This window comes from Aulonocara sp. 'chitande type north' Nkhata Bay, linkage group LG12 (genome assembly GCF_057382095.1).
Source record: "Aulonocara sp. 'chitande type north' Nkhata Bay isolate Kocher_YH1m ecotype deep benthic linkage group LG12, A_spYH_male_GT1.1, whole genome shotgun sequence".
In the NCBI taxonomy this organism is placed as follows: Eukaryota; Metazoa; Chordata; class Actinopteri; order Cichliformes; family Cichlidae; genus Aulonocara; species Aulonocara sp. 'chitande type north' Nkhata Bay.
This window is the reverse complement of record NC_141355.1, coordinates 18301618-18328942: the sequence shown is the minus strand read 5'-3', so window position 1 is coordinate 18328942 and position 27325 is coordinate 18301618. Positions and strand designations below refer to the sequence as shown.

Sequence of the window (27325 nt, the reverse complement as noted above, 5' to 3'; positions counted from 1 at the left end):
CCTGCATGGTGCTGTTCCCGAACCAGGTTAAGATGTTTCCCGCCAGGATGCTCTCTATGGTGCACGAGTAAAAGTTCCTGAGCACCTTGGAGGGCAGTTGGAAGTCTCTCAAGCGTCTGAGGTGGTAGAGACGCTGTCGGGCCTTTTTCACCACGGTGTTGATGTGACAGGACCATGACAGGTCCTGCGTGATGTGAACTCCGAGGTATTTGAAGCTGTCCACTCTCTCCACTGGGCACTCGTTGATGACGGGGGTCTGGTAGTTCCTCTCCTGCTTAGTGCTGAAGTCCACTATCAGCTCCTTTGTCTTACTGACGTTTAGAAGGAGGTTGTTCCTCTGGCACCAGTTCTCCAGATTCCTAATCTCCTTCAGGTAGGCCGTCTCGTTGTTATCAGAGATCAGGCCCACCACGACGGTGTCGTCAGCAAACTTGATGATGGTGGTGGAGCTGGTAGTGGCCACACAGTCATATGTGTACAAAGAGTACAGCAGGGGGCTCAGAACACACCCCTGGGGGGCTCCAGTGCTGAGAGTGGTGGAGGCTGAGACATGTCCGCCCATCCTTACTGCCTGTGGTCTGCCAGTTAGGAAGTTGGAGATCCACTGACACATAGATGAGCTGAGTCCCAGATGCTCCAGCTTGGTGGTGAGTGTGGAGGGAATTATGGTGTTAAATGCAGAGCTGTAGTCTATGAAGAGCATTTTAACATAATTCCCCCTTCTAGTGTCCAAGTGAGTGAGTGATGTGTGGAGGAGATGAGAGATGGCATCGTCTGTGGAACGATTTGGACGGTAAGCGAACTGTAGTGGGTCCAGTGTGTCTGGTAGTGAAGAAATGATGAAGTCTCTGACCAGGCGTTCAAAGCACTTCATCACTACTGAGGTGAGGGCTACAGGGCGATAGTCATTGAGAGAAGCAGGGTGGGGTTTCTTCGGGACAGGAACAATGATGGACTCTTTGAAGCATGTGGGGATCACCGACTGAGATAAAGAGATGTTGAATATCTCAGTGAACACAGGAGCTAGCTGGTATGCGCAGTCTCTTAGGATACGACCTGGGATGCCGTCTGGTCCTGCTGCTTTCCTGGTGTTCACTCTCTTGAAGGCTCTCCTTACTTCATGCTCGGAGATGACGAGCACGTTTCCGGTGCTGGCAGTATCTTCCTGTCTGCAGCCGTTAGCGCCGCTAACACTAGCATTGTTGGAGACCTTAGCTGCAGCCTCGAAGCGAGCATAGAAAGTGTTCAGCTCGTCTGCCAGAGTCACGGCCACGTTCGTCATACCGGTTGTTGGTGCTTTATAGTCCGTTATTGTCCTTAGTCCCCGCCACAGGCTCCTAGAGTCACTCTGTTGGAGTTGTGACTCTAGTTTCCTCCCGTAGCGCTGCTTCGCCTCTTTCACCGCCCTCCGCACGTTATATGACGCGGCTTTGTACGGGTCCATGTCCCCCGTCATGAGTCCCGTGTTGTAGGCAGCGGTGCGGGATCTCAGAGCGTCGCGGATGGTTTTATCCACCCACGGCTTCTGGTTGGGAAACGTTGTGATAGTCTTTGTCTCCACGGTATCATCCGCTAGTTTCCCGATGAATCCCACAACCGCTTCCGTAAACACGTTGACGTCATCGTCGGAGCTGTTTCTGAACATGCCCCAGTCTGCGTCATCGAGTGCGTCCTGTAACGCGGCCACCGATTGATCCGTCCAGCGCGCGACCTTCCTCTGAACCGGAACTTCCTGTTTCAGCCTTTGTTTGTATTTTGGCATGAGGAAGATGGCGGCGTGATCAGATTTGCCAAACGGGGGGCGGGATTGTGCCTTGTAGCCGTCCTTGACCGTAGTGTAGCAGTGGTCCAGTGTCCTTTCACCCCTGGTGGGGCAGGTGATGTGTTGATAAAAGTTCGGCGCTGCGCGTTTGAGGTTGGCGCTATTAAAGTCCCCCGTCACAATAAGCGCAGCGTCCCGGTGTTGTGTCTGGTGCTGTGTGAGTGCCTCATGCAGCTCGCATAAGGCGGTGACCGTGTCCGCTTGTGGTGGAATATAAACGGCACTTACAATGACCGATGTAAATTCCCGAGGTAGATAAAAAGGACGACACATGATGGACAGTAGTTCCAGATTTGGTGTGCAGGAGCGTGTGAGAGGAACAACGTTCGCACTGTTGCACCAGTTGTTGTTCACCATTAAACACACGCCGCCTCCCCTTGACTTCCCCGAGTCCCGTGTCCTGTCCATGCGGTGAACCGAGAAGAACTCGGCCGGCTGGATGGCGTGGTCCGGCACCGCTGGGTTCAGCCATGTCTCGGTGAAGCAGAGGAGATTGCAGTCCCGAATGTCTCTCTGGAACTTTATCCTGGCCCTGAGGTCGTCAAGCTTGTTCTCCAGTGACTGGACGTTGGCGAGCAGGATGCTAGGCAGAGGTGTGCGGTGTGCACGAGCTCTCAGCCTGTTCCTGACGCCGGCTCGCTTCCCTCTAGGCCCACCCCACTAACCCCCTGCTACTGTAGCTAAGTAATGACAAGATGATAGTTAAACTCATGTCAAAACTGAGTTTATTTCTTTACTGGATTTGAACTGATTATTTATGTATGGAGGACATATGAAATCAAACACACACACAAAATATCATAGGTACACAAAAGGGTATGGCACACAGATGCAAGTGTTAAGCTCTAAATATGAACACACTGACAAAGGTGACTGCAAAAAAAGTTATTGCTAACTTCTTTTTAAGTCAACTGAATGAAGGGAATATTTTCACTGTTCTGGGCATCTAGTGCAGTTATATTGTACTAAAGCACACTAAAGCAGTTTATCAAGTCAGGGCTCGCAAAATTTCAAAATCCCTGGTAGCCCTTTGGGCAGGGACTCTTCAGCTTTTGGTGGCCCAAAATAAATTTAAGTAGCCCGAATAAAAAAGAGAGCAATTTTTTGATTGATGTTTTGTTACAATATTATACATTAAAGTATAATATTGTAACGGAAACAAAACATTAATCAAAAAATTGTTGAAAAAATTGTTGAAACACAAATTACAATCATCAACTCAAATACTTGGTTCTAATTGAACAGAAATTTCTATGAACTTGTAAGAATTGTGTAGAACATGAATCAGTCTGTGTCAGATCCTGAATTTAAAATTTCCACTGCAGTCACGGGTAAGAGATAAGTGGAACCAAGATCTAGGCCATTTGCTTTTTGAAGTTTGCAAATACTGCTAAATTTTGCCAATGCTAGTTCACTCTTTGCAACATAGTACGCTGTTCTAAACAGATTTTTCGGGTTTATTTTTATTATGTTATTTGCAATTGGTGTTTGTTCTGGGTAAGATATTACAGACTGCAATAATGCATTTCTTGCATTTCTCATGGGTTCTAATGGGGGTCTTTCTTAAAATTACTGGTCCCAGTAAAAAAGGCATTTGTTGACTCAGAAATCGAGGGAAAACCAACAACACACCCGGCAGAACATTATGTTATTTACACGGGTGCATTCGCTGTCAAAATAAAAGACGCGCACCAGATACGAAGCTGCAACGCGTTTGCGTCCATATAAAAGGCACTGTTTTTGTCCACTAGAGTGGGATTTTCACGGCACATTGTGCACCAAATCTCTGTGCGTTCATCATCTGTTTGAAGCCAGCTCACCTCCTGCAACCACTTTTCCGAGAATACACGCTTGTTTTGTGGTTCGGACTCCTTCTGACATTTCTTTGGAGGTGGAGGAACACCAAAGTAATTGCTTAAAGGAGCTTGCTTCTTCGACATCTTTAAGAGTTCTAAACAAATGTCTGTCCTCCTCCAGAAAATCTTATGTATGTAAACACGCGTTGCAACTTCTTATCTTGTGCGCGTTTTTTATTTTGATAGCGAAAGCGCACCTGCGGACCACTTATGTGCAGCCGTAGTTATTCAGCTCGTCATATTGCAGCCACAGAAATTCTTTTGTCCATGAAACCATAAAGCTGCACTTTCTTTTTGCCTTATAGTCTGATTTGTCATAACTTTTCCGTTTTGTGGTCACTTCTTCACCCTGACCTGTCTTATTTGGCTGAACTAAAATATATATCCTGCTGGTTTTACACACGCACTCACGTTGTCAGCAATTCTCTGCGCGATCAACCTCTCACATGTTTAAGCTTGCTGCGGAAGATTTCACTTGTCATGTTTGAATAGTAAGCTAACGATTGATAAGACGATGTCAGAGGAATTGGTGCGCAATTAATCGTCACTCACCAATCAGTGCTGACGATCTCTATACACAGTTCGCACGATTGCAAAGTGAAAGCAAAAAACAAGCGCAAATTCAAACGCGATTTCAATATGTCACATTGACAGTGGCTCACCGATGCCAATGACATAATTACCCAGCTACATTTCCGAAAGAATGCAAAAGCATTGAAATATATTTTTCCTTCCTATGATAGCCCGACGGGCAGGGCTGAGATTTTGGTAGCCCGACTGGAAAAATCGCTAGCCCCGGGACGTCGGGCTAGCGATTTTGCGAGCCCTGCAAGTAAGTGGATTTTGTTTTGACCCTCCTTTGTGCTTGAAAAAATTTGCATAACGTTTCACACTACAGTAAAAAATGGTTTCACTAACTAAGCTAGCTAGCATTAGCTAATAAAACCCCATCTTGATCTCTTCTATGATCATGTACAACAAGAAAGAAAAAAGAAGAACAGGAGATATCATGGTACTTATGTTGTTCTAGCCGTACTTCTTTTACCATAACCCTGATGAAACACTTTAATATTATGGGCAGTACTTTTGACCAATGAGTGTAATATATATATATATATATATATATATATATATATATATATATATATATATATATATATATATATATACTTATAAGCCTTATGTGCTTATATATAGTAGGTGACTTAGTCTGGAGCTCTTTTACACAAGATTCAGTAGAGCTATGCAGATGAATAAAATGAACAGACATGAAACTCTAGCAGCACTGCAATCATGTAACATGCTTCACTTTTCTAACTTCGTGTATGAAAAACACCATGTCATTTTGGCTAACTTTTTAAGTTACAAAGTTTATCGTCTCTTATGTTAGTCAGTGTTTCCCTGCTGCCCTGTCTGCTGTTTCAAACCCTTCAACATCTCAGCACCCACCTGTAGGCTCCAGGGGATGTTTACTCATAACTTCCCAATTTCTGTATTTATCAATTTTGTGGGGCGTGATGAGCTTGGAGACTTGACAAAAACTCTAATTATATTCTGGTGCCGCAAGAAATCAATCTTTTCAAACCCAAATGATCTGACGTATTTTGTGATAGAGTTGATGTTAGCCCCTACCCTCACTGTCAGCTCTTCCTTGAAAGTCCAAACCATGTGACGCATGTGACATTTATTGTAACTTCTGAATGCTTTACGTCGACTTTGTAAATTTTTTGCATGCCTATACAGCACCATCTTGCTTTATATTACGTTACGGCAAGCTGGCTAACTGCTAAAACTTTAAGGTATATAGAATGAGCTCTCAGGAGCTCAGTGTCTTCAGCGTGGTACCGTGCTGGAAATGCCACCTGTGCAAGTCCAGTTGTGAAATTTCCTCACTACTAAATGCTCCAGAGTCCATTGTTATGACAAAGTGCACGCGATCGAGAACAATAGCAACTCAGCCATGAAGCGCTAGGCCACGTATAATCACAGAGGGGGGTCAGCAGGTGTTGAGGTACATAGCTTACGGAGGTAAGTCAATCACTACAGACCTCCAAACGTCATGTGGACTTCAGATTAGCTCAAGAACAGTGCGTAGAGAGCTTCATGGGATAACTTTCCATGGCCAAGCAGCTGCATCCAAGCCTCATCAATCACAATGCAAAGTGCCAGATGCAGTAGTGTAAAGCATGACACCACTGGACTCAGTAAAAAGAAGTGGAGACATATTCTCTGGAGTGACAAATGCTGCTTCTCCATCTATCAATCCAATGGATGAATCTTGGTTTTATCGCAGCTTGTCTGACTGCATTGTGGTGGGGGTGTGGTCTACGGCTCCGCTGCAGAGGAGGGTGGGGCAGTGGGTTCTGCTGGCAGAGCAGCTGGGACTGATTGGTGTGATCAGTCCTGCTATTTCAGTTGCCAGCTGGGATTGGAGAGAGGATGGCTGTTCTGGGAACAAGTTGTCTGAAAAGCTGCACAGAGATCTTGAAAAAGTGTCATATAAAACATAATCAGTCCTGTAACAGTGTGTACATATGGATCAATTGTGTCACAGTGATGTCGAAAACCAGTTGCGGGATGAGCCATGACCAGTGCAGCCAGTGGCAGTACTGGCAACATTGCTGGCGGAAACGGCCACCATGCACCGGGAGCAGGTGGCGTTGCATCAAGGTTAGCTCCAATGGCTATGGGATCAGGCCGAGGATCAGACAAGAGAGTTGGAGGACCTGGTTGCTCTGGCTCTAGGCAGCAGAGTCGGCCAGTCCCAGGCCTGAGGAGGAGGCTCCCCAGAACCACTACAGCTTTGTGGGCTGCAGAGCAGCTGCCACGAGAGGTGGTCTCTAACACACGCTCTATTGCCTCCCCAGCAATGAAGGGTGCTTCCCCAACTCACAGGGAGCCTCGCAATTGCTGATGCAGGTGTGTTGGAGGTGAAGGCAGCTATAGACTGGTACCAGTAATGCCTGCTGACGGAGGTGGGGCAGGTGGTCAGTGTCACCAGCCCTCCAACACCTTCCCCCAGTCCAGGAAGGATGTACACCATACCTGTAATGTGTTTAGGGGATACACGCCAGGATATGGTCGACTCGGGATGCACGCAGACCTTGATCCACCAAACTCTGGTTCGGCCAGGGCATTGTTGGAGACAGAGTGGGTGGAGGACAAGTGTGTACATGGGGACATACAAAAATATGTCTCCTCTGGGAAGGAGGAGACTGTGTTTCAGTTCGTCTCCCGAGTCAGCATCCCAAAAGATATAGTGATTGACCAGGGCACATTGTTCTTGTCTCGCACACTAAAAGAACTGTACAAATGACTTGGAATTAAAACTTTTCGGACCACCGTCCACCACCCTCAGAATGATGGGCTGGTGGAGAGGCTGTATAAGACTTTAAAATCCATGATTCATAAGTTCATTCATGAGGATGAATGCAATTGAGATCGCTGGTTAGACCCTCTGTTGTTCGAAGTGTGGGAGGTTCCCCAGGATTTTCTCCCTTTAAGGTAACTTTTCGGCAGGAAGCCACCGGTGGAAAGGAACTGGAAAGGACCCTTTATGGTCACACAGTGAGTGGGACATGTAGACTATGAAGTGGTACAGTCGGACAGGGGAGGACTCACACAAATATATCACCTCAACCTCCTGAAAGTGCGGAGAGAGGCTAAAACCGTTTCTCTGGTCAGCCTTGTTGGGACTGGAGGTGCCAAATTCCACCTGCCTCCATTGTGATGGCCTTCTCACACAGGCCCCGAGAGCGGACATTGCTGCATTGCAACAATATTTTGCAGATGTGTTCTCCCCCCTGCCCGGCCATACCAGCCTCATAGAAACTGCATGACGGTACACACACATGTACATAAAAGACAAAGTGTTCAGAGAGAATTGGAAATGGAAAATGGAAAAGTCAGACAGCACATGGTGTAGTGCCATAGTTCTTGTGGTAAAGAAAGATGGATCTATATGGTTCTGTGTTGACTACCATAAAGTGGATGAAGTGTCACAGTTTATCTCATCGCCGGGTCAACAAGCTCCTGGACCGGTTAGGCACCATTTGCTTTTTTTATGTTTCTGGATTTAACAAAAACGTGTGCTTTGTTAATAACTGTACAGTAATACTGGGAGACGTGGGATGAAGAAAGTTGCTAAGAGTCATAATGCTAGCATTAAAGCCTAACCACTGCTGGCATTGCTAAGAGTCATAATGCTAGCAGTGGTTAGGCTTTACTGTCCCCCTTTGGGGTTTATTGGATTAATTCCAGACAAAGCAAGAACCCAGAGTATTTTTAGCATATTCCCTACTTTCTGAGTACTCCCAACACAAAAAGTATCAAGAAACCCATACAGCTCCCAATGATCAGGAAGACACTAGCATTAGTTTTTCATCATGATCTTTACTTTTGATCCTGTTGATGCTGCAGCGATCACATGTTGTATATATAGAATTTGTGTTTTTTTTCCTAAGTAGTTTGCCACATGTCGAGGTCAGGGATAAAGGCATGGGCGGATTAAAGCCTATATCGACTCAATGAGAAAAGGCCATATGGGCAAATGAGATCCATGTCCATGAAGCACTAATCTGGGGATGCCCTGAGTGACGAAGGATGGACACTGCCCACATCTGCTAAGAGGCTTGGGAATTCAAATACAGCCAGTGGACTGCTCTACTGTATCCTGCACATTAGCGCCCCCATCTGACCCTGAATAATCAGAGAGTAAAAAAAGAGCCTTGATTGGGAAAGAAGATTAAAAACACTATCACAGTAAACAAATGTAACATTCATTCAAAACATACAGAAAGGAAACAATCATTTGAAGTTTACTGATTAAATTCAAATGAAAAGTTGTTTTGAAGTCATACATTAAAATTTAAATTCAAATGTATACAAGATAAAGGTGAAGATACTGTAAAGTAGATACAGATGTCTTTACAGAGAAATTACTACCACATAAAGAAACTTATATAGTCATTACCAGAATAATAGTTAGCGCGTGCCCCATAGCAAATAAAAGTTAAAAAAAAGGCATAAATTAAAATGTAGAAGGTAAGGCAAGTGGAGATAAAGCAAAAAGGAGGGGGTATTTATTAGAGATTCTGTCCCAGTGATTGGCTGCAAGGCTAGTAGCAGAAGGACAAATGGACAAATCTAAGGAGCTAATAACACTGAATACGGAACGAACCTCATGGGCAAATCTGGCACTAAGATGATAATGAGATTATAAAACCCTACTATATTGCGGCAAATTGTATAAGTGTTTCATTGAACCTTGTTGAACTTTCATTTATGCATGCCAGGCTCCTTCCCTTTTTGTCTCTCTCCTTTCTTCTCCTTCCCGGGATGATGGGTAGACTATGAGTAAGAGAAGGAGTAGAAAAAATGCCTTCTGGATAGAGTTTACCTAGTGTAGGGTTGAATAGAAGACCACAGACTGGGCTTTTCAGACATGCTTGTGGTTAGCATAATTACGGTAGCTTAAAAAATGAAAGGGTATGAGCTCTTGTCAGAGTACAAGTATATGTCCCATACATTTATCTATCGACTGCGTATACCTATTCCAAATATGTATACAAAATGTATGTAATAGGTGACAAGAGCAGTATTCATAAAACTGCGAAAGAAAGAATGGAATGAATTAATTCATCCCTGGTTCTGTTTCCTCGTCCCTGTTGGAGAGAGGTATCTCTAAGGCATAATGCTACCATCACCGTGCTTCACTATAAGGCTAATACTAGGTAAGTGATAGTCAAGTGACTGCAAATAAAAGTTGCCTGACATAGATTCATATGAGAGCATGGCTAATACTAATATAAGCTTAGGCGCAAGAGAGACAGAGTCTTTAAGGTAATTTTGTAATTTTACACACCATGATTGTAGAATAACAACTCTTTTCCAAAACAGTTGGGACATTGTGCAACATATAAAGAGTGAGTCTGGATTGTATATTGTAAAAGAAAGCATCACCTGTTTTTCTTAACATCAGTGATGAAGTATGATGCCTGATCATATCTCAGATATGTTAGTGAGATGTCACCTACATAACATACCAGTGCTTTTGTTGTACTTTGACTGTTCATATTGAGAATTCATCTGAATAAAATGGAAATGTAAACAAGGCGTACCGAGTTTTTCCCTCTCTCAAATAAAAATTTGTAGGACCAAACAAGAGATTTATTTTTCTCTCTAACGGTTGTAAAATATAATTATCACCTGTCACTGAGCAGTTATGGAATTGTTATTGTGATATGTATTTGTAAGTCTATGCTTCTGTTCGGTGTTCCACTTATTGTATGTGTAGGCGTGTGTAGGTATGTGTGCGTATATACGTGTGTGTGGATGCCAAGCACCTGCAGGCCTGATGGGCGTGGTCCTGCTAGAGGATTGGCCATGCCTGAAGCCCCACACACACCTGCTGCTGATCAGGCTCGTCGGGGGAGCTATTTAGGAGACCGATGGAGCTCCAACCGACGCGGGATCATTCCATGAGACTCCACGTTAGTCTTCAGCTTGGTTAAGTCTGTGAGTGTATGCCTACTGGAATTAAGTGTCTTGACGGCTGCCTCTGTTATTTCCGCTCAGGAGGAGTGTGGAACAGCGTAGGGCAGTAAGCACGGGGTGTGTGGACACACGAGAGTGGAGAACACAGAGCACGGACTTTTTGAGAAGACACGACACGGGAGTCACGGGAGTCACGGGAGAGCACGGGGATTTACTGTTATTGTTCCATTCACTGTAAATAAACGCACTGCTTATACACAGAGCACTACGCCTGGGCCCTCCTTCCCTACTTCCCCACGGTTTGCCCTGCCAAACCGTGACAGTACCAATGAAAAACAAAAAACACTAATTCTGTCCTTTTAGAGTACTCACAACACAAATTACAGGATATATAAGAATGAAAAGGGGGTAAACATTTGGAACAGATATGTGACATGCTGTCTTTCTCTCTGTTATGCAGGCAAATTTCAGTCAGATGTATCTGTTATTTAGGCTTATGGTCTTATGAATTGGTATTCTGATCATTTGAAAGACTTTATGATACTGAATTCAATATGTTAGAAATTCAATATGAACACTTTGAAACAGAAAAATACATTTGTGAGTCACTGACATCAGCATTTTCCACATCATCATGATTTAGTCTAGCAATGATTTGACCCAGACAATGCCCCGACCCTCTGGATCCAGATCAGAGGTTAGCATCCAGTTCACCTGAGTTTACCTCTCTACATCCTGCAATTCTGACACAGAATGTGCAAGTGAGGCTACGAAAACACATAATAGGTATGTGAAAACACACTCGTAAAACACACATGCACACACACACATATACAAGATACACACATTCACTTCCATGTGACCTTCTACCAAGGCAGCGGACTTCCACCCTACCAAGCTGAAAAAACAGAGGTTAGAGGAGGTGAGCTTCATTTGAGTGGGTCTAAATTTCCCAAATCAGCTCACACAAATATCAATCACACACTGTGTCTGTCTGTGTGTGTGTGTGTGTGTGTGTGTGTGTGTGTGTGTGTGTGTGTGTGTGTGTGACAGATTGATGTTTTTGTGTGGTGAAGAAGTGGAGACAGCTAAAGGTGTTTCACAGTCAGCAATGCGTGGATCAGGGAGGTGAGGGTTACAGTCAAGTCAAACCTAGAGCAGGATGAAACACATTTGCAATAAAAGCTTGACATTATGTGTCAACATACCTACTTTTATTTAAAAGTACTCATTTTTTGTCTATGGGTCTAAGTACATTATTAGTTTAAAAAATTCAAAGTGTCCCCCCTTGTCATCACCAGTGTTGGGACTAACGCGTTATTAAGTAACGCGTTACAGTAACTACGTTATTATTGTGGTAACGAGCATGGTAACTAGTTATTATGCCAAAATCAGGAACGCGTTACTCGTTACTGGGATTTAGATAGGGTCGTTACTCGTTACTTCGTGTGGTGGCATCGCGGAGTTTCCACAGATTCAGTAACATTAGCAAGTGGTGGAGGCAGCAGGTGGATGAAGGAAAAGGGACGCAGAAGGAAAAGAGACCCGAGGTGGCCGCCGGTCCAAGTGTGAACTGAACTTCAGGTAAGAAGTTATGACCTGCAGTCTCTCTGGGTCAGATATGAACCAAGTTTAGGTGGAGTTTATTTTCGTTATTCTGACTTTTTCCGTACTGCGTGCTAGCTAGCATGACGGAGTTTCTATACAGCTGGGTGGGTGCTATGAAGTTAATGATGTTGAACCTTATTTTGTTCATAAGTTATTAGAGTTGCCAACCGTCCCGTCTGGTATTCAGAGAAAATATTACGCGTTTCTTATTGAGGTGAAAAGGAACAGTTTGTCCCGGACTTCAGCTACAATGAAAAAGGCACAAAGCTGGAGTTACTCTGTGTCTTTACGCTGCACAGCTGCCTCTTCTTCTCTCATTCTCCCCCCTCCCTCTCTCGTTTCTACTTCAATCATGAAACTGATCAATGATCAGCTGATCGGCTCTCTTGTTTGTTTATCGCCCACTTTGCGCTGAAAGAGGAAACCAGCGGATATTGCGCTAAACAACAGCAGCACGTTTAAGCTTGATCAGCTGTTGTTAGAATTTATTTAATATTAATTTCTAGTATCAGCTGATGTTTGCTGGAGCCACAGCTGTAAAAAAAGCTGCTGGTCATGATATGGTTTGGTTATCTGGTGAGAGGGAAACATGAAGATGAAACCAGGAGATGTCCTTACTGGATCATCAGAGCTGAGCAGGTGATGGAGAAACAGGTTTACCTTTTAGGTGACATGAATGAGTTGAAGTTATGAACTGTTTCTGAGAGACAAATAACCCCAGGATCCTTTTTTAGGTAGCTGACAGCTGGTAACTGTGCAGGTGCGGATCTAGCAAAGTGTGGCCAAGGGGGCATGTAGGGCATTAACAGGGAAAGGGGGGCACAAAGAAATACTTTTCTTCCTTATTCTCATTTAAAATGTCTAGCTTTTAAAAAATAATTATCTGAATCTTACAACAAACGATTGATAGATTGATGCATATATACCATCAAAACAGTGTACATCACTGTCACAACAGTGTTTGTTTTCATTCAAAGGCTTTATGATTTTTCCTATAATGGTGGGCCAGTTTCTAGTCAAAATGCCCGGGCCAATTTTCTTTCCCAGTCCAGCCCTGTATGCAGCTCATCTGCAGTCTGGTGTTACCTACATCTTCCTATTCAGAAGGCAGAATTTCCGAGTTCTGAGTACAATCGAAAGCACCACGACTGCAGTTTTTGTGTTGGATGTAAAAGGCGCAGATGACACTGTGACGTAGGCTAGAATCATGGCAGCAGTCAATGACGGTCCAGGCGTGGGATTTCTCTCGTGGAAATATGCACGTTATCATATCCTTTCTATTGGTAGGTGGCACAGTGCACTTGTGGCAAGTAAGCAAGCTAGAAGACTGGCAAAGTTATGGAAGAAACACATTAACAAGAGAATTCTGAGTAAAACCAAAGTTACTTTCCCTAGTAACTAGTTACTTTGAAAGTAACGAGTAACTTGAAGTAACTGAGTTACTTTTGAGAGAAGTAACTAGTAATGTAACTAAGTTACTATTTTAAAGTAACTTACCCAACACTGGTCATCACACAAAAATAATTCTTACTTCTGTAACAATTCATGATACAGATAATAATAATAATTAATATTTGATTTTAACAGCAAAAGTTAAAAAAAAAAATACATCCAATACATATATATGTTATACAGGAAATGAAAGTGAGTCCCATTCTGCAGTCCATTATGGTTAATTACAGCATTGTGCTGGGACTCTTGTACTAGAGCATGGTTGGTAATTAAAGTACAGGTAAGACATTAACTTACTTTTGTTAGCCATTAATCAGTGTTTACCTTCAGAGAGCTCCCCCTTTGTAATTAATAATCAGCTTGGACAATGAATAATCACCCAAGAGGAAGTTGTGTGTTCATGTGTGTGTTTTTATGTATTGGTGTGTTAATAGCAATGGGGTTTTCCCAAAGTACAGCCTTACTAATAAATGAATAATCTTCAGTCTCAGAAAACCCCCTCCAAAAACTTCAAACAAGGCAACCCCCCCCAACAAAAATAGAAGAGCCATTACAAGTAACACTCTCCTGTATTTGCTCTTTTTTTATCCATCTATTTCTGATCACCCTCATTCTCTCCAACTTTGAACGGTATCCTTTGCTTGCCATCTAAACAGTCCAGGTTTGGAATGATTACATGTTGGGAAGGCTTCTGCAACCCCCACATTAACAAGCACCCGACTCCTCAACTTATTTCTGTCAGCCTTGCTTCTACTCCAACACACACATGCGCAAACACACAAAGGGAGCTTTTCCAGAAAGAGATTGGTTCCACTTTATCTGCATATTTAGCCTGTGTTCAGTGTGCTGCTAACTGATAAAATTCTGCAAGTGTGCCAGGCCCCTGCCAAATGCCAGAGCACCGACCTTCTTAGGAGGAACAAATTCCTTTAGCAAAAATTTACAGAAAACAAATTAAAAAAACAAACAAAAACCCCAAAACAAAACAAACAAGCAAAGAAACAAATAACGAAAAGAATAAGGTAGTGAAAGAGGAAAGCAAGACAGTCAAAGGAGAAGGGGATGGATCCAGGCTTTATTCCAATGATAATGATATTGATATATTAGTGAAGACTCCCAGAGATTATCATTAACATATAATATTAACATATTATGGTATACCAGCATTGCTTCACAGATGCTTAGGAATAGCAGACATGCCTTCAAGGCTCCTTTTGCCAAAAAAAATCTGAATCAAAACGGATCCTCATTTCTCCAGAGAGCCAAGAGGTATGCAGAGGAGTAGATACATAAAGGGTGAAACCAAGAATAATTATCTTTCTTCGAAAAATTAGTTATTGCTAAGAAAGAAGAATGGATGCAGGAGAGCAAAAGAGCAATGGCAAGACTCACCCTTCAACCCATTCTCCCATTTTTCTGCCTGACCAATACCCTTGCACTTAGCGTGCGTGCGTGCGTGTGTGTGTGTGTCCGTTAAGTGAGTGATCATACGCCATTCTCAGCAGCAGCCAGGGGCCCAGGGCTTCCTCGGTCTGGCTACGTAGAAGAGCAGCGGTTCACATTGGGATGTCTGTCATTGCGTATGTGCACATGCATGTGCGTGCATGATAACAAGGATTCACTGGTCTGTTTTCTGTTGCTGAGAGGTTTTATCTCCAACCTTGATTAGCAACACCTACACACACATATCCATACTATAGCAACCTAAACAAAGGCAGTCGTAGTAGCAGGAGTGACTGCTGATTGAAGTGTTGGGCCACGATGCCCTGACAGCCTTCCTTCAACCTTCTCTCAACCTCGTCACCTCCGTTGCTCTGCTGTGACTCTCACCACAATAGCTGCTGCTTGTGAACCTGCCAGGCTGCCAAGGACACAAAGATGACTGAACCAACCTTTGACATTAGAAGTGTCCACTAAAAGACCAGAGACAAGCCGAGTTGGCAGCTCTGTTAACAGGCTAGAGACCGAGATCTTTTCAGCTTGCTTAAAGTAGCAAAAGTCAATAGAGCACAAGTCAATAGTGCATACATTTGGATGGACGCCGTGTCAAACAAGTCTGTGTTTAGATATTGTTAGGCATGCCAACAGTTTCAAAAGGTGACCTCAATATTTTGGCACAACTGTTGCTGTCTTTTGACCGACAGCAGTCACGGAGAAGGAGCAGAAGAGACATAAATCATCAAAGTAAAAAACTGACATTTGAGCATGAAATACAGCATGAGGTTTGTATTGAAGGCTAGATGACATTTCAAGGAGCTGATTCACTCGAAGATGTTAAGGCCACCCACCCACACAGCTCCATGTGGAACATGCCGTTTTAGTGGCCGAGATGAGATAGGAGTGCTAGAGATGTATTCACAGACATGTGGAGCATGTGTAAGATGACCTATACATTCACCATGATGTCAGGGAGGATCTTTGAAGAGAATAAAATCACAAAGCAGAGCATCCCGAGCAAAGATGGAAATGAGGGAAGAGCTAAGAACGTGAACGTTCGAGTATGTTTGTGTGTAACACTGTAACAAAGCAAAAACAGGTGTTTTTAATACCTGCGACAGATATATTGCTTCCTGCTTAAGGCTTGACTTTCCTTCTTTTTTTCATATGTGTGGGACTGTGCAAGCATGCCTGTGTGTGTGTCACTCTTCAAACAACACTGCAATCATCATCTCTTATCAACGGTCATGTTGAGGATTACAGCTTTCATCCCTAATCCTACATTAAGGACACATTCTCATGATGGACGTGACATCATCAAGGCCAGTCAACCACAGAGAGGGCACAAGGACAGGAAGCCAAACACCACAGGAAAGGATTAATGAATATAGGAGACAGAATGGATGATGAAAAAAAATGCAAGAGGGGGTCACAAAGAAGATGAAAACAGAAATGAACTCAGATAGCAAAATTTCTGCAGTGCTGCTGATACAACCTCTCTATTTGTGTTTCAAGATAATCTTCCACTGCTTCAGTTCCACAGTTTGTCTAACAATGACACTCAATCTGTTCTACTAAGATTTAAGATGTATCCATTACCCAGACACATGGGCACAAACATGGACATGTGCTAAATACACACCGTTCTGAACTGACTGAATTCCGATCCACTCCTTTAAATCACTGAAGGAAAAAATACACAAATACTGAGGAGTTTATTTTTAGTCTGCATGAGTCCTTATTGCTTTTTATTAAAAGAAATACCAAGCTGCACTATTACATCCTCTGTGACAGTTCCACATTATATTTAAACCAATGATATAGAACGAAAAAACCACCTTCAATTTTCATGCTAAATAATCTGTGGTTATGGTTTCTAGATATTTAACTGACTTTCAACATATACAAGTGTTAAAATCAATGGACAGATTATTGCATCGTTGTTTGTAACCCTCTCGATGCACTAGTTTCTCAGTACACCTCACTATACCACCCAGAGAAACCATGCCTCTTTTTTAACTGTTACTAAAAAAAACAAATATGCTTGACTTATCTAACATTGGCACAATCCAGTTTCCTGCTCGCAAACGTGTGTCAAATTTTAACCAGGAACCTCCCAATACTTCAATGTTCAACAGCCTTATAATGAGCAAAATCTAATAAAACTGAAAGGGATCCCAATTATGCTGTGATTCACAGACATTGAGAAATACTGTTTATATTTTTGGACAGACAGTTTTGGTACCTGCAGAGACTCTGGGGCAGTCTGGCATCATAGGCTCCAGTGGTATGTCCAAGGGCTCTGGACTTGATACCCAGTTACGACAGTGCTTTAGAAAGAGAAAAATAAAACAAATAAACTCTTTGACATTCAAAAGAATTAAATATGACATGTGGAGAGTAATGAATATGTAGCAAGCAGTTTCTTCCACTATTACTTCCACAAACACAGAGAAAACTATTGTAAAAGATGAAGATATAAAAGGAAAGTATTTGGTACAAAATTTAAGTCTTTAATCTTGTTAATAATGGGTGTGTGTTTTTATTTTGTTTCAACTGCATCTAACCAAACACTGAAAAAGGAGCGAAAGCGGTTGGAAACAAACAGAAAGACAGTACGCAAGAAAGTGTGTGTGTTTCCGTGTGTGTGTAGATGAGTAAGGTGGGGGAAGAGAAGGAGAGACAGGAACAAGCAATTAAAAGCTCAGTGACATGTTGCTCAGACAGCTTGGCGTTTGTTTGTGGTGGAGAGCTGAGGCCTTCTACCACAGCGGATGAGTGAGTGCCCTGGGGGAGGGTGTCTGCCCAGCTTGCTGACCCATAACCCCCTGCAAACACCCCTACTCCTCTCACAACCCCAGTGGTTGACAACTCTACTGTCAGAAAGAGGAGAAGACCTCTTCATTCGTTTTTTTTCTTTATGCTGTCTTCATCTTCCTATCTGTCTGGCACTCCCTTTTTTTTCTACCTACCACTGCAGGTTATTTTAGACATATAAGGTCTTAAGCCCCATGTACCATTAATCAAAAGTATCAATGCTTCAGAATAAGGCAACTTAAGTTTTCAGTGCTGTAAGTTTTCATTCTCCGGGTCAGCGGATGACAGCGCATCAAAGTTTGTTTTCCCTTTTGACTCTGCAATGTGGATTGGTATGCTGTGGCTTGTAAGGTAGGTACAAAAACAAGGGAAAAGGGAGAAAGAGACAGAGGGAGGCTGAGAAGGAATGCTTAGAGAAGACGTCCCCCAAGATAAGATAAAAGTTCAATAGAAGAAAGAGAAAATGTAAAGAGATTAGAATGTGCAGCTGGTGTCCTTCTGAATCACTGCTTATCTGCCCTTGTTTACTTTCACCCTGGCCCCCTGACAGCCATTACGGTATTGTACGTGCTTGTGTGCGCGCGTGTGGTTGTGTGTGTGGGTCAGTGACTGCATTTCAAGGGGTCTCCCACGAAGATGTGTAGAGTTGTGAACCCTTCAAAATATACACACACACACACCGACGCACAGATGCTTTTGCATTTTTGCCCTCTGTGACGCCGACTCCCAAAGACCTAAAGCAAGACTCACAGAACAGACAAACCCTGCAAATGCTTTCAATTTAAATTACGTAACACAATCACCCAAACGCACATACATTACTTTTGTGGATATATATTCTGTTCTATAGTCTTTACAAGTTCTCTGGTTTCTGTACGAATATTAAAACTGCATCGAAGCAGAGACACTGAATACATCTAATCCAAACTGAGGTCCTCTTTGCTGTTTATTTTTGTTGAAAAAAGTCTGCGCAGCTAGGGCAAAGCAAATCTCTCATCATATGCTTGACATATACTGCAGTGAGGGTACATTGTGATTTATTTACTGCAAGCTTATAGAGAAATATAGAAATTCATTACAAGAGATAATCATGATGAAACATCTGGAACATATAAATCCGTAGCAAATATTCATTTGGGAAATTTACAGAAAAGTCTGTTATTGAAATAAAGTTTGTTTTTCTTAAGAATGGATTACATATGAACCAAAGTAGTCAATCACTGAATGTGTCTCTTAAATGGTAGGAATGCCTGAATTTCTGGTGCTTTTTCATTTATTTTTAGCCCTGTCAATCAAAAAAAATGCTAGCCACTGGAAAGCATAGAGAATAAAAGTAGCCAAAGAGGTTGAAGAAAGATCAGCCAAGAGATGAGAGGGGATGAAGGGGGGGTGGCTGGAGGGCTTGGTGTTCGGGGGAAGATGACAAGTCATCTTGGTAAACAGTGGCATATTGTGTATTTTTAGATCCTTTGGTTTGCCCTAGATGTGCTCTCCTCTGAGCCCGGGCTCGAGGGCAGAGTGGTGCAGAGTAGCACAGAAGCAGTGGGGCTCCTTGACTGCTACATCAAGTGTCTCATTGTATCTCCTTTAATTCATTCTGTCTGTCTGGAGGAAGATGTCAGCTGGGCTGTGGAGCAGTGGGCTGAAGGCAGCTAGAGAGAAGGGAAGGAGGGGAGTCTTTCAAAGGGCCCTCCTCCCTCCCCTACACCTCCACCACCAATGGAGGCAGGGAGGCTGAGGTTTGAATAGATTTGTCAAGGCAACAACACACATGTGCACACAAACTCTTGCATAAATGCACACACACACAGCACAAAGCCCCAGTACTGTGGGAGACCGCAGGCATAACAGCAGTCACATAAAGGCAAGGCCTGCTGGCTGGGATTAGAGAAGGGCGACATGACAAAAGGATGGCACATCACATCGGCTGCCTCTGACACATAGCATCATCACTTCAAGCAGCTCGTCCACCGATCAATGATGCCATTGAACTAAAAGCAGACAGAGAAACAAACATGTAAACAGATTTGGCTGTCCCAAACCTCTGCTACTCTGTGCATGTGCTTTTCTTTGCATGCTTGGATTTATGCTGGTTATGAACATACACATTTGCCCAGTCTTTGGGAAAATCTTTTGAAGTTTAACTTTGCCAACTACCAGTTGGAATATTTAGATTGATATGGACTTAGTAATGTGTTAGGAATGAAAGGATGCCACATTGTTTGATGGAGATAAAAATGATCAACTTACAGATTTCTGATAGAGGGTTTAAGAGTTCATGGAGCCATGGGGCGACCATAGCTCAGGGGGTTGGGAAGCGTATCTGTAACCGGAAGGTCGCCGGTTCGATCCCCGGGCTCTCTGTCCTGGTCGTTGTGTCGTGGGGAAGACACTTTACCCTACTTTACCCTACTGGTGATGGCGCGATATGGCAGCCTCGCTTCTGTCAGTCTGCCCCAGGGCAGCTGTGGCTACAACCGTAGCTTGCCTCCACCAGTGTGTGAATGTGAGAGTGAATGAATAGTGGCATTGTAAAGCGCTTTGGGTGCCTTGAAAAGCGCTATATAAATCCAATCCATTATTATTATTATTATTATCATTACTGATGGCAGTCAGCTTAGCCTGTAGAGGTCTGTGTGTCCCTCCAAGGATATATCTCCCCAAATCATCACTGACCCACCACAAAACTGGTCGTGCTGAACGATATTCTTTCTTTTTCTGTTTCTCCTGTGAAACAGTTTTTGATGATTTGCAAATGTGCTATATAAAGTTTATTATTACTTATGACCACTTCCTACTGTGCAAAATGCAGAATAAAAAAAATAAAACTCTATTATTTTATTAGTAATAATATGGATTGATAATTAAACTGTTTATCAAATAAATTCTAAATTTAGCAACAAATACCAGTCAAATGTTTGGACATACCAGATCTTTGACTGGTACTGTATATAATCACTGGATTCTCAGTGTGTACGCATGCCAACTTGGTACATATTGGTAGATGTTTTGTCTCCATACACACTTCCACTCCGTTTGAGCATTTGCATGCAAGGTTAACCACATTAGTAGCTACCACAAACCAATTCGCCTTAAAGAGGAGTGCTTTATAATGGCCTTCAACACCAGAGCTGCATCAATGCAGACTTTCCAGTGGTGTGCAAGACTGTTGTGAGCAACTACCCACATATTTATTGGTAAAATGCTCAAACTGTGAAAGATGTTTAATCTGATGTCACAATTTAAAGGTTACATTTTATTGTGACTAAAAGATGCCTGTCTCTAGTCAAGAAAACTGAAGATGGGGTATTTTAATTGTAAAATGTGTATTAGCAGAGATGGTTACAATAGCAAAGCAGCTTACCAGAGTTAAAAAAAAAAAAAACAGAAGATGTTTACAGGACATGCTACCAAAGAAACTTGTTAATAGCTTGTTTTTCCTCATAATGCATGCACCATTCAGAGTGAAGTTTATTCTGAAGCTTGTACCTGTATTTATATCCTATGCATAATTCTTACTGTTTAATTAAGGTCACTGTTTTGTCAATTTTAGGCAACGAAACTATACGGGTTTGCATTCAGATACACTCTCATGTTTAAAGACAAACTTATCAGTTGATTCAGCCTTCCATCATATTACTTGTTGCTGCAATGATGAGTTCAGTGTCAGTGAAGTGCAGAGAGCTCTTGGCTAAGGTCTCATGATAACTACTTCAGACGTTTAGGGATTTAGGTTTCTATTACAGTACTTGGCATTTTGATACAATGACTTTAAAAGGGTACCCAGTGGATTAAAATGTGGAGCCAAAGGGTCCTGACCGAGTGTCAGATGGGAGGGAGACTAACCTTCTATATATGCAACCATCTATACCACCTCGGTTGCAAAACTGCATCTCCACCTCTCATTCTGAAAGCACACCAAACTGAGTCCCATGACAGAAACTCTGTACCAAGTGCACAAAGTCTCCTAAACCATAACACACATGACAGTCTGCTACCTAACTTCTCAGAAAGTAGTCCTGAGTATCAATTTTTGCTCACTCTCTCTGTGTCTGTTTCTAACCCACCTCCCCCAGTTCTTGAATAATCTCTATGGATTAGGATGGTTTATTCATGACCATAGTGTACTCTGAATGTGTGTGCATATGTGTGTGTGTCTGTGTGTGTGTGCGTGCTCTGGGCAGGCCACTAGAGTGTGACAGCAGGCCAGCACAGTGACAGGAGACACCTTAGAGATTGTGACAGGCTGCCAGCTGTACACCATCATTTGGATTTCTCTCTCTCACTCACTTCTCCTCACTATGCTACTCATCTACCTCCACATATATCTCTTCATCCTCCTTCTGCATCTGTATTCACTCCATTCACACAGTACCTGTGTTTTTTTCTCTTTCCACAGCTCTACACTGTGCTTTCTCAGTGGCAGTCAACAGGATTTAAATAATTGAATGTTTCTCATACTCTGTTTCTTTGTATATTTTTTTCTGTCTCAGTCAGTAGATGAGTCTTTCTATCTTTGCTCTGGCCTACCCCATCTTTTTTTTAATCTCACCTTCACTCACTATTTGGTTTCCTTGCTGTGACGTCAGTTCCCCCTTGTCTGACCCATCTGGTCTATACAACCTGGCTCAGCAGGCGCTGATCTCTAAATCCTATCTTCTCTCTTTCACCCGTTTCATCACTCCATCTCACCATCCACTGACCTCTTGAACCTCAAAAGAAGAGAATTACCACTGTCCGAGGAGAAAAGAACACGGCTGGGGTGTCCCAAACTCACATACATCCACTTGTATTGGCATCCATCTTTATTCACCAAACAGGGCATTAGTGAGGTTCAGTGCTAGCTAACCTTCTATGATGAGCTGCCCATACATTAGTGTGCAATGAAACAGATGGGTTACTTATAAAAATGTCCTTATGTATATATATATATATATATATATATATATATATATATATTGGGGTGCAACGATACTCGTATCGATATTGAACCGTTCGATACAGTGCTTTCGGTTCGGTACGCATATGTATCGAACAATACATAATTTTTTATTTATTTTATCAACTTTTCTTATGAAGAAGGTGCCTAAGAAGTACAGGAAGCTGTCCATACCTGAGGCCTTGGAAACTGCCAAGCAACGACTCACAGCCTTGGCCAGCCGCTTGAGGAGGTACACCAGAGAGATAGAAGGCAAGAGAATAAACCAGCTGTTCTCCAGACTGACCAACCTGTGCACTGCCTGGATTGATTACAAGAAGGCCTATGACTCAATGCCCCACACCTGGATCCTGGAATGCCTAGAATTATATAAGATCAACAGGACCCTGAGAGCCTTCATCAGGAACTCAATGGGGATGTGGCGGACAACACTGGAGGCCAACCTCAAGCCCATAGCACAAGTCACCATCAAGTGCGGGATCTACCAAGGAGATGCTCTGTCCCCACTGCTGTTCTGCATAGGCCTGAACCCCCTCAGTGAGATAATTGACAAGACTGGCTACGGATACCGACTATGGAATGGAGCGGTTGTCAGCCACCTCCTGTACATGGATGACATCAAGCTGTATGCCAAGAGTGAACGAGACATCGATTCACTGATCCACACCACCAGGATATACAGCAATAACATCGGAACATACAGTTACAAGTACTTGGGGATCCCGCAGGCAAATGGGAACCATGAAGAGGCCGCTAGGAAAGCTGCAACCACCAAGTACCTGCAAAGGGTCAGGCAAGTCCTGAAGAGTCAGCTGAACGGTAAGAACAAGATCTGGGCTATCAACACCTACGCCCTGCCCATGATCAGGTACCCTGCTGGGGTAATAGGCTGGGCAAAGGAGGAGATAGAAGCCACTGACATCAAGACAAGAAAGCTCCTTACCATGCATGGAGGGTTTCACCCCAAGTCCAGCACCCTGAGGCTGTACGCTAAGCGGAAGGAAGAGGGCCGGGGACTGCTGAGTGTCAGCACCACAGTCCAGGATGAGACAAGGAACATCCATGAATACATCACGAAGATGGCCCCAACTGACAGTGTGCTCAGTGAATACCTCAGGCAGCAGAAACCCAAGAAAGTGGAGGAAGGCGAGGAACCATCATGGAAGGACAGGCCCCGGCATGGTATGTACCACCGGAAGATTGAGAAGGTGGCTGATATCCAGAAATCCTACCAGTGGCTGGACAAAGCTGGACTGAAAGACAGCACAGAGGCACTAATCATGGCAGCACAGGAACAAGCACTAAGCACAAGATCCATAGAGGCTGGGGTCTATCACACCAGGCAAGACCCCAGGTGCAGGCTGTGTGAAGATGCTCCAGAGACAATCCAGCACATAACAGCAGGGTGTAAGATGCTAGCCGGCAAGGCATACATGGAACGCCATAACCAAGTGGAAATAGTGTACAGGAACATCTGTGCCGAGTATAATCTGGAAGTCCCGGGGTCAAAATGGGAGATGCCCCCAAGGGTGATGGAGAATGACCGAGCTAAGATCCTGTGGGACTTCCAGATACAGACGGACAAAATGGTGGTGGCTAACCAACCGGACATAGTGGTGGTAGACAAACAGAAGAAGACGGCCGTAGTGATCGATGTAGCGGTTCCGAATGACAGCAACATCAGGAAGAAGGAACACGAGAAGCTGGAGAAATACCAAGGGCTCAGAGAAGAGCTCGAGAGGATGTGGAGGGTGAAGGTAACGGTGGTCCCCGTGGTAATCGGAGCACTAGGTGCGGTGACTCCCAAGCTAGGCGAGTGGCTCCAGCAGATCCCGGGAATAACATCGGAGATCTCTGTCCAGAAGAGCGCAGTCCTGGGAACAGCTAAGATACTGCGCAGGACCCTCAAGCTCCCAGGCCTCTGGTAGAGGACCCGAGCTTGAAGGATAAACCGCCCGCAGGGGCGTGCTGGGTGTTTATATATATATATATATATATATATATATATATACATATATATATATATATACATATATATATATATATTAGGGGTGCAACGATACACAAAATTCACGGTTCGGTTTGGTTCGATACTTTGGTGTCACGGTTCGATATTTTTTCGATACAAAAAAATGTTCATGCATTTTTAATTTGTCATTTATTAAAATTATAAATATATATTTTAACTCAAAAGTACAGTTTTTAAATTTAACCCTAACCCTTGTGCGTGTTTTTTATTTTGACAGCGAATGCGCACCTGCGGACCACTTATGTGCAGCCCTGGTTATTTAGCTCATCATATCGCAGCCACAGAAATTCTTTTGTCCATGAAACCATAAAGCTGCACTTTCTTTTTGCCTTATAGTCTGATTTGTCATAACTTCTCCGTTTTGTGGTAAGCTTTTCTTTGGCTGTCACTTCTTCACCCTGACCTGTCTTATTTGGCTCAGCAGAACTGAAATGCTTTTACACGCTCACTCACATAAGCTCAGCGATTCTCTGCGCGATCAACCTCTCACATGTGTAAGCTGCGGGAGATTTCACTTGTCATGTTTGCATAGTAAGCTAACGATTAATAAGACGATGTCAGAGGAATTGGTGCACAAATTATCATCACTCACAGATCAGTGCTGTCGCTCTCTATACACAGTTCGCACGATTGCAAAGTGAAAGCAAAAAAACAAGCGCAAATTCAAACGCGACTAGGCGGAGTAGTCGAACACAGATTCACTGAGCGCTCAACACAGACAGCATCGTCAGAAGGAAAATTGATAAAATAAATTACAAATGTTGTATTGTTCGATACATATGCGTACCGAACCGAAAGCACTGTATCGAACGGTTCAATATCGATACGAATATCGTTGCACCCCTAATATGTATGTATGTATGTATATATATATATATATATATATATATATATATATACATATATATACATATATATATATATATGTACACACACACACACACACATCTTCATTTTAAGCCAATTATTAGCAAAACTGTGCAACAGTAGAACCCAAAGCTATATGGTTAGCATTCAAAAAGACTGTATCCAACGTTTTTATGAAGTCACTGTACATACAACATTCTTCCTTAGAATGACAGACATAGAGTACAGTGGTAGAATTAATTAGCAATAAATCTCTATTGCTAAGTTTAACAGTTAAAACTATAAGGAACAGAGGCAGGTGAAATAATGTGTGTGAAATCTGTAGATGTACGTTTCTCCCACATTTTTGTTGTAGTTGTTGCATTTTAAAGAGCAAACCAAAGCATCAGTCTGCCTGTTCCCTTTTAATTAAGTGGGTTCCTCTCTAAATCAACGAAAAACTACAGTTGGATATTTTCGTCGTTTTTCAGGTGTATTGTTCTGTTTAATCATTCCAAACAGAAAAATTACTTAACATGCCAATTATGTGGTGTCCTACACGTCCCTTAAAAGAATCAAAAATAGGAAATGCCAAACAACATGAAAGAAAGGGGAGGCAGTGCAACCTTGAATCCCCACCAATCAAACCAACATACATAAATACGTGAACCACACACACACACACACACACACACATAGATTTGGAGATGACAGAGATAGCAAAAACAAAAGGCAAGGGATATGGATAGAGAATGTAATACAAATGAAAGTATGGTATGTGATGTGTGCGTTTGTGTGTGAATGGTTGTGTGAGCGTATGACATTTGCATCTCTGGCTCTCCAGCAGCTTTGGTCTTGGATGTTATCTCATCTGTATGTGCATACTGAGTGAGCCCAGGTGATGCATATGGCACAGAGGTCACACTAGAAAGGGCAAATGCTAAAATGAAGCTAACACAAATGCACATGTGCACGTGCATTCTATCCCACACACATGAACAAATGCACGCATTCTTACAGATACTTCATCTGCCTAGCTTCATACGCATGCACCAGCGAGGGTTAACTGTCTCAGTTATTCCTTGACATGCACCCAGGGAAAAAGTGAAGACCGAAAGAAAAAAGGACAACATGCAAACAATGGTTCTCCATGGCATCTTAGGTTTGCTGTTACTCAAGGATACCTGTGTAGGTCAGTAGGGTTATACAGACAAACTGTACGGTATACAATTTACATGAGATGAAAAATCATGGATGGACTACTGTAAATTTTGGAGCATCTTTGTTTCTATCTACAATAGATTAGATGCAATTGTTTTTCACCTGTGAGTCTGGGCATGGTGGAATTAAGGCACGGCGGGACCACAGACCCGTGTTTTGAGCCATCTTTATTTACCATTTTTCCACACCACCACAACAACCACCAACCCCTGAGTCCCTGTGTTTTAACACGGCGGGCATGATGCCGTGCAGGTGCGTCCGCACTGCACCGCAGACCACGCCCCACCACACTGGGTTTGCGTGTTTATGTGCCTGGTTGTGTGTGCTTTTTGTGTGACTGTTATCACAGCAAAATGTGGTTCTGGACTACTGTACTGTACAAAAACTACCACAAATCAATCCTGAAACTTAAAGGTGCATAGCTGCAACCAAAATAAACGCCGTGTTGAAAATTATTGTAGTTCAATCCATCTTTACTGATTAGTAATTAGTAATAACTGAGCAATCAGTACTTAGCATTCTCACAGGTCAGAACATTATCATGACGGGAGTCATCATTGGCATGATCCCTGCACATAATATCGCTGCTTTTAAAACGTGATTGTGTATTCGAGCTTGTGCCGTTATTTCACCTCCTGCATCCAGTCCTGTGTGCTCTTTGTGGTCTCCTGTAGCCAGATGTTGTGAGCGGAATCAGTCAGAGCCACGGCACATACTTTGTTTTTCACCTCTAATTCCCTCTGATTCATCTGCAATAAAAACAAATAAAGCTTGTGTTAGTCACACATCCAGCATGTTAATAA

The 27325-nt window shown here is 43.0% G+C and overlaps 1 protein-coding gene across 1 annotated transcript in view; it reads right to left on the bottom strand.

The window, feature by feature from the left end:
* arb2a (ARB2 cotranscriptional regulator A) overlaps nucleotides 1-27325 on the bottom strand; it is a 166591-nt gene that overhangs the window by 39673 nt on the left and 99593 nt on the right. The window contains exons 9-10 of the mRNA XM_086314021.1: nucleotides 27155-27271; nucleotides 16916-17000 (exon numbers count right to left, since the gene is read on the bottom strand). Of these exons, the coding sequence (XP_086170147.1) occupies nucleotides 16916-17000; nucleotides 27155-27271 (202 nt within the window). The remainder of the gene's footprint in view (nucleotides 1-16915; nucleotides 17001-27154; nucleotides 27272-27325) is intronic.